General features: G+C 35.8%; 1 protein-coding gene and 1 long non-coding RNA gene across 3 annotated transcripts in view; one reads left to right on the top strand and one right to left on the bottom strand.

Annotated features, from left to right (window-relative positions):
- The first annotated feature begins 1807 nt into the window (after positions 1–1807).
- LOC127528360 (uncharacterized) lies at positions 1808–2957 on the top strand. Its single transcript, XR_007935246.1, has 2 exons — positions 1808–1947; positions 2754–2957. It is a non-coding gene; the product is annotated as an uncharacterized LOC127528360 (long non-coding RNA).
- Positions 2958–3279: 322 nt separating this feature from the next.
- The window catches only part of ripk1l (receptor (TNFRSF)-interacting serine-threonine kinase 1, like), a 63967-nt gene continuing 58425 nt past the window's right edge, over positions 3280–8821 (bottom strand). For both annotated transcript variants that reach the window (XM_028804003.2, XM_051928848.1), the window contains 2 exons: positions 8622–8747; positions 3280–4241 (listed from right to left, as the gene is read on the bottom strand). In XM_028804003.2, coding sequence (XP_028659836.2) covers positions 3952–4241; positions 8622–8747 — 416 coding nt within the window. In that variant the 3' untranslated portion in view covers positions 3280–3951. The remainder of the gene's footprint in view (positions 4242–8621; positions 8748–8821) is intronic.

Below are 8821 nucleotides of genomic sequence, written 5' to 3'. Positions count from 1 at the left end.
AGAGAAAACACATGACCCATTATGGGTTCACACCAGGACCAATGACAGATCTGTATGTGATTTAGTACTTGACCCTAATCGTCGGTGGTTAGAAGGCAAACACTAAAGGACCATAAAAAGAACATTTTAAGCAGAAAGTTGGTTTGTGTGGACATTTGAAATAATGTGTCAATGCATTAATACGGTGTGGGTGCTTAAAGTGTACAGAAAGGACTTTAAATGTCAAAAAGCCCTGAACTTTAAAATGTGTCATTCATATTTAAATATTATACCTAGCAGATAGACTTCATTCTTTAAACATGTCTCTGGTGAGGTGCGAGAAGAGTGAAAATAGAATTCAACATTACTTTGTTCTTCCTTAATAAGTTCCCAATTTCGCTTTACACCCCAGCTCTCCGAGCCAATCTTAATCAAAAAAAATTACTGATCCAATCGTAAATTCACTTCTTATCATTTCCCCCACATGCCAAAGATGGATCAAATCGGATATCTGCTGCAATTACGGGAAAAACAAAGTTATTAGGTACAGGAATATTAAAAAACCTAAAATAGGGACAATCTGAATACGTCTTAGGAAAGTGGTCCACACTGTGTAAAAATGTACACTTCAGGCTTAGTTATACTGTAAAAGAAATGGAGATACACAGTAGGTACAAATTAAGTACTGCCACACCCTAGGTGACACAACTCTTGTGACAAACACAAGATTTACTAATGTATTTCCTATTTCCTGCATACCAACAGACAATAATACCAAAAAATTAACAGCCATCCCAAAGACCTACTTGAAGATAAATAGTGAGGCAAGTTTCTCTTCTGTCATCCTCTGCGTTCTGACTACTGCAATATTGCTGTAATTTCTTGACTAATATCACCCATGCCATTCCTGCCATGACGCTTTACGCTGAAAAAGTGCTGTGCTGCAAGTCTAACCAACAGTACCGAAGGCTCGGCAGTTTAATTTCTAATGCCACTACTGCACTTAACATACTTTGAACCACCACAGCTTCACCTAAGCTCAAAATGCTCTTGATTGATTGGGTTGACTAATGTATGGCAAACCCTCATGATCAATAATTTCAATATATACAGTATGGTAGAAAACACTAAACAAGCATAATCCTGCAGTGCCTCAATGCCTTCAACTCCTTTCAGTACCTGATTTTATTAGTGACAGATGATTGCTTCTAATCAACCACGTGTTTACAGCAAAATAAAAAACATGTTTTATAGTCTGCAATCTTGGAGGGGCTCTCTTCTCACTTTAGACTTGTAGATTACAAATCTACAAGTAATTTACACATGAGAAGGGGCAAGTCCACCACATTGCTACACATGTTAACTGTAATTTCTGGCATTGATGTAATGGCAGACTACCTTTTATATTACCAATATGCTGTTTTTACAATAGTAATACTTTCTCCTGAGCATTCATTTTAGCACATTTATGGTGTATCTCAAACTAAACCAAACTAAATGCAGCTCAACTGCAGTTGAAAATGCAAAATCTTAGGATAAGATTACTTCTTCTGCCTCACTGCTTCTCTTAGCTCTGAAAAGAGATGCTACATTTACCAGTTACTCTCAACAATCCGTAAGTGGATTTTTACCGATGCAAAAGCAATCTGGTCTGTACAGATTTAACTGGCATGGACAAGTGAGCATTAAGACAGAGCACATGAAGCAATAATAGGTAATACAAGTTTAAGCAAATGTTTGAGATCAAGGTTCACTCCAAATGCCTGAAGTTCTAGCACCCTCTAGCTGAATCTTTAGCAAAAATAAACAAATAAATAGAAATCCAATTGGAAGATGTACAGCGACTGTCATTCTCTTTAAAAAAACAGTATGTCACTATGGAATATCCATTATGATTGCCCCATGCATGTTTCCCAATATAAAGTCCAAAGTTATATGAAAATATTACTTTCAGAAATCATTCTCTAGGTCAGGGATAGGCAACGTTGGTCCTGGAGTGCCACAGTATGTGCAGGTTTTTGTTCCAACCCAGTTCCTTAACGAGAACTCAATTATTGCTGATGAAGCACATATTGCTTAAGTGACATTTTAATGCTTCATTTTAGTGGTCTCGCTTGTTAAGGTTCTCCAACCTTAATTGCTTATTTCAATCTTAAACTGCTGCATTCAGTGTTTTAATTGCTCCTTATTAGCAATAAGATGTAAAACAGGGGTTGGCAATGTCGGTCCTGGTGAGCCGCAGTGGCTACAGGTTTTCATTCCAACCCAATTGCTTAATTAGAAACCAATCATTGCCAATCTCAGACCTTATTTAATTTTATGGCTTGTTAGTCTGTGCAATGTAAGGCTTTTATATCGTAGATTTTTTTCCTTTCCAAGGATATCATCCAAATGATTTGAAGCCTAAAACAGATCATTTTCAGTCTGTCACATTTTTCTATTAAGTGTTTTATTAAATCAAACCGTGCATGATGAACACACACAGATGTAATTGGAAAAAAGCTAGCTGGAGAACTGCTGGCTGCTTTGTCTTTTACATCTTATTGCTAATAAGGAGCAATTAAAACACTGAATGCAGCAGTTTAAGATTGAAATAAGCAATTAAGGTTGGAGAACCTTAACAAGCGAGACCACTAAAATGAAGCATTAAAATGTCACTTAAGCAATATGTGCTTCATCAGCAATAACTGAGTTCTCGTTAAGGAACTGGGTTGGAACAAAAACCTGCACATACTGTGGCACTCCAGGACCGACGTTGCCTACCCCTGCTCTAGGTCATCATTCAGAGGTCTCAAAGTATCCCTTCTTGAGGCAGGTGATGCCTCTACCCACTTACTGCTGTGATGTATGGCAAAGTCTCCAAAGCACAAAGTGAGGCTAAAGTAATTCTTAACTGCAGAAGTGCTTCCTAAAGTTACATATCAGGAAGTGGCCAGGATGGACATATGTTAACATTGTAGCTACACAATTGAAAGAAAAACTCAAAAAGTGGCTTGGTTATACTGCAAATATGTATTAGCATATCATAATCTCAGCGTGGTTTAAAAGTGATCACATACAGGAAGTCCTACTTTTAGATCTGGGTTGTTCTTGCTGATGTATGGAGGTAAGTTCGTAATCCTGCTCCCTAAAACTGTGTACTCTTGGGGTCGGATCAACCTGGGGATACTGGTGAACACTTCTTGTACCTGTGGAGAGATCATTTGAAACATCCTGGTATAATGAGCTGGGAGAGGTCCCTACACTTAGCTGGAATCCTTAGTTATTATTGCCTAAATATACACCCTGGAAGACACATGATTGAATATTATAAAATGACTTATTTAATTAAAACTTCAGAGTACTGCTTTCTGAGGTCACACTGAAATGTCCCATAATAGTTCAATAAGTCTCAGTAATTCTGTGTATTTCAGTTTCTTTTACTATTTTTAATATGAATCAGACAGTATAAATCATTTTTTTATGTTACTATATTGCCCAACACAGTATTGCACATTAAAGGAAATACTGTAACAAATCACAGAATGGCGTATCCATGTAAAAACAAAAACAAATCTGTACAACATTAGCTGAGGAATTTACAGTACACTGGACATTGGCAAAGCTTGGATGTGCTTAAAATCTATTATGTTTCTGTGGACTGTAACTTACAATACAAATAGACTCTGAAAATGTTCAAAGGCAACGAAGCAGTAATGATTAAGGATACATTAATATCAATAGAAAAATACAATTAAAAAAAAAAAAAAAAACATACAGTACAATTAGATTTGTTACAGAAATGAAGTCCCAAATTTTAACATTGTCTTTGCAGTGTTCAAAATTTTAAGTCAGATATTTTCTACGGCAGACTTACTCCCAAGGATATTTTATCGATCTGCTGGATGAACACCATTTTCTCTTAATGTGAAAGCAGCTAAAACAGTAAAAGAATACATTGAAGAAAATCAATATTGATATATTTTTTGTTTGCTATACAACATCCTTGCACATATCCAGTAATTTAATTGGAAGGTCTCTTTTGGAGCAGCTTTGAAGGGCTCTACAAAGCTTTCCAACTGTAGTGCCTTGCTGTCCCTCCCTCATTTTCCATTTTTCCAACATTTGGTAAACCTTTTCTTTGAGCCCATCGCGCTCATAATCATGGTCAATCTCTTCAATATCTGGTTCCTCAAAACCAAGTTTGCGAGCACAGTGTTTCCATCTCTTCCCTAAGCTGTTTCGAAGAAGTTCCATGTGTGCCTCCATAACTGGATAATTTTCTGAATAATAAAAGTGCAAAAGAAAATAAGCTTGCATAAACAGAATAACCATTTTGTTGTACATGATCATACATTTATGCCCATCTTAACGTAATTTGGATTGTAATAACACAGACCTAATAAAACTTCCTTCAGTTCCGTATCTCTGTCAAGAACTAAAATGGTGTAGCACAGAGGTGGCGATTAAAATGGGCAGTACACAGTGAGCATCCACATTGATGTTGTTGAAGTATGCAAATAAAGGTGGCTCCTTTTTAATAATAATAATAATAATTATTATTATTTACAGGGTGGTATGGTGGCGCAGTGGTACCGCTGCTGCCTCGCAGTTAGGAGACCCGGGTTCGCTTCCCGGGTTCTCCCTGCATGAAGTTTGTATGATCTCCCCGTGTCTGCGTGGGTTTCCTCCCACAGTCCAAAGACATGCAGGTTAGGTGCATTGGCGATCTCAAATTGTCCCTAATGTGTGTGTGTGTCCTGTGGTGGGTTGGCACCCTGCCCGGGATTGGTCCCTGCCTTGCACCCTGTGTTGGCTAGGATTGGCTCCAGCAGACCCCCGTGACCCTGTGCTCGGATATAGTGGGTTGGAGAATGACTGACTGACTGACTGACTAATTATTTACATTTATGTAGCACTTTTCTCACTGCTCAAAGCACACTCCATGCTGGGGGAACCTGATCCGTGAACCCAGGATCTCCTTACTGTGTGACAGCAGCACTACCACTGCTACGTAAAGTATCACTATATGTGCATCTTTCTCTTTCATCATTATAGATGAAAAATAAAAAGGGACCAGAAGCCATATGAATCTGTTTCAGAACAAAGCAATTCAGCAAAGTTTTGCTTATGTGTGTAATACTACCATCATGTGTTTATTAGCCATGATTAAATTGATTTTGTCCTAATGATGCTTGTGCAACAGGTTGTTTGAGATAGTAGTGGGAATCAATATGAGGTTATCAAATGCTATCTCAAGCTGTACTTTGGGCCCATTTATCTTAAGGTGTCATATGTAGAGTAGAAATGTGAAAGAATGACTGGATGCCAATTCACCATAATAAAGAGTACCTACGATAAAGAGTACATGTAAAAACAATAGCTTTTAGCATACTCAGCTCTCACCCCTTGATCTTACCAACTATGGCTTCTATTCAGAGAAAAGTATTAAATAATATTTTTAAAAATCTGGAGTGTTCTCCACTTGACTTTCTCATATACTCAGAAATTATATAATAAATTGTATGAATATGTCAACTAGTGAAACAAAACATGTACCTATTCAAATTTCAAGTTTATTTGATACTTCTTTTACCCGTTTAGAAAAAAATTCTAATTATGGTATTATTTTGTTTTTGTACCATGTAATTTTTTGCATTGCTGGTAAGTTAAATAACAGTTAAAAATAATAATACATGCAACGTAGTTAACTCTGTCATTCTGTTTATATGAAAAATCAGAGTGTAAACGTGTATGCAACTGATTAATTTTCTTCTGCCTTTGTGATGCTGTTTGCTTTTTAACTCTCATTTTCAAATAAAAAATTAAATGTAGGTAATAAAAAAAAAGTTCAGGCAACAAAAAAATACGGAAAACGAGGAGAAATGTCAATTAATTCACAAACAGTACAAAACTGATGAAAGATCAAAGTATATATGAAATACAATCTGAAATTAAATGTAAGTTCAAAGAAGTAAATATATAGCGCAAATCAGAAATGTACGGTATGTAAATTTCAAAATTTTTAAATTGAATATCTATACTTAATTAAAAATGATCTTTTACTGGAAAAATTCTAAAACAATGATTTCATTGATCGTAATACAATTTATTAAATTAGTTCAAACCACCACTGTAATTGCTGATAAAACAAATTTCGTGTAACAATGAAAAACAATCTTATCAAATGTAAGTATTCCTATTTAGCCAATAATAGGTGATGAGTATTGAACACTAATACAGTGATCCCTCGCTATATCGCGCTTCGCCTTTCACGGCTTCACTCTATCGCGGATTTTATATGTAAGCATATTTAAATATATATCGCGGATTTTTTGCTGGTTCGCGGATTTCTGTGGACAATGGGTCTTTTAAATTCTGGTACATGCTTCCTCAGTTGGTTTGCCCAGTTGATTTCATACAAGGGACGCTATTGGCAGATGGCTGAGAAGCTACCCAGCTTACTTTTCTCTCTCTCTCTCTTGCGCTGACTTTCTCTGATCCTGACGTAGGGGGTGTGAGCAGGGGGGCTGTTCGCACACCTAGACAATACGGACGCTCGTCTAAAAATGCTGAAAGATTATCTTCACGTTGCTATCTTCGGTGCAGCTGCTTCCTGAAGCGACATGCTGCACGGTGCTTCGCATACTTAAAAGCTCGAAGGGCACGTATTGATTTTTGACTGTTTGTTTTTCTCTGTCTCTCTCTCTCTCCCTGCTCCTGACGGAGGGGGTGTGAGCTGCCGCCTTCAACAGCTTTGTACCGGCGGTGCTTCGCATACTTAAAAGCCAAACAGCCCTATTGATTTGTTTGCTTTCCTCTGTCTTTCTGACAGTCTGTGCTCCTGACGCGCACTTTCTTATTTCGCGGGTGGCTCTGGAACGCAACCCCCGCGATGGAGGAGGGATTACTGTACTAACACAAAGGTGTGTAGTTTCACCAATGAATTAATAACCTTTCATAAAAAATTCAGAACCAGCACAATGAAGAAAATTACACAAACAATATTAAATCACTAAAAGCATTGTATTTTAAGAACAAAACCAAAAAAAAGCAAAAAGTTAATTAAAAAAAAAAACAACAGCTCAAAACAATTGTGGAACACAATTTGCCTTAAGAAAGACAGTAACAAGTATGTAAATGTTGAAATATTATGATCTGTTTAACAGATAAACCTGCTTCAGCTTTATCACAGAATCAACTGTCAAGCAAGCATATTGAAATGCTGTCAGTCAATCTAGAAAATCCCTAGTTCTGGGTAAAAAAGGTAGACACAAATTTAAAAACGTCAATCCTACGTGGCAATAAACTTTTATTATTCTAGATGAGTCACAATGATCCATACCAAATTTTTGGAATACTAACTATAATTAATTATAGTTAATTTTGTTAAGGGCATTGATGAGTGCCAATCTGCCAGTCTTTTCTAAAGCACCACACATAAATCATAAAAAAATCTGGATTGTTCTCCACTCAACTTTCCTTATACCGGTTCAGGTAAAGTAAACACCACTTCCGGTTGTCCGATTATAATGAAACTTCATATCTGTGTGTTTCTTACAAAATTTCAATCACTTATCTTTGTTTATATTGCAAGTTTATACGGTAAAGAACTACTTCCGATAATCTGATCAAAGTGAAATTTCAAACCTGATTGTTTTTTGTGGTCAGTTAAATACCACTTCCACCCACCTGATCAAAGTCAAATTTTATATCTAAACGATAAGTAGTGATCATACAAAATTTAAATTATTTATCTCGGTTTATATAATGGTAGTAATGCATATGTAATTGAGCTGATACCTGTTAAGGTACCATTTCCGGTTATCTGATTAAGGTGAAATTTTATATCATGTGTTTCTTAACTAACGACAATATAAAATTTAAATTATTTTTCTCTTTTTATAATGCAATTTCACATGAAAAACTACCATACAAGATTTGAATTAATTGTTATTTAAACTATGTACCAGTTTATTTGAAAAAGTGTGAAATGTGTTCAGGTAAAGTACAACATCTGGTTGACATATGCTGACACAAGTTGAGAGAAAACCAACATTTTGATATAACACCCATATGCCAAATTTCATCTATCTAGCTCAAAGCGTTCAAGTTATTGTGTTTCCATACATACACACACACACACACAGAGTTATACAGATAATTGCAAAAATGGTCAAAACATGTTCAGGAGTGCATGAAACGTGGAGATTCATCAAAATCTTAAGGTCTAATTTTTCCACGATTACTATACTTTCTCTATACTACGTATATGAGAAAGTAATAGCCAAATTGTAACTCCCTAACTCACAAATCAAATCGGAAAGAATGCAATTCAGTGTATCAAAAGAGTAGTGTAATGAAAACCTGCTTGTCACCAGGATTATGGTGACAAGTAATCATAGTATTTTTCAAATAATGCTTTTATATTAGTATTCCCAAAATGATAGTAAATTTACTATAATTGCTCAAATCCATGAATCAGTTTCATTTTTCACATTTCCAAAAATAGTTTTAAAATTATCCAAACTGCACCTCAGCATCTACTTAGATTTTCACCTTTATAAATTATGACCTACATATACTTCTAACATATTGCTTAACTCAACTGTTCTATATTTATATTAACTTTTTTGGTGTGGAATAGAAAACAAAGTCCTTACCATAGGTTTTTATCATGTCTTCTATATTTTCATGGAGAATCTCAGAAGAACTGAAGGTCTGGTTTCCAATACTCATAAAATTATTATGGCCAATCTGCATCCCAGTGACATTATTTATATAAAGATCTGCAAGAACAAAGGATGGGTGAAGGAAGGAATAACACAGACAGATAACTGTTTTTGTTCTAATAAAAAAATAA

This window comes from Erpetoichthys calabaricus, chromosome 6, assembly GCF_900747795.2.
Source record: "Erpetoichthys calabaricus chromosome 6, fErpCal1.3, whole genome shotgun sequence".
In the NCBI taxonomy this organism is placed as follows: Eukaryota; Metazoa; Chordata; class Cladistia; order Polypteriformes; family Polypteridae; genus Erpetoichthys; species Erpetoichthys calabaricus.
The sequence above is the reverse complement of the archived record's forward strand: the minus strand, read 5'-3'. Positions and strand labels throughout refer to the sequence as shown.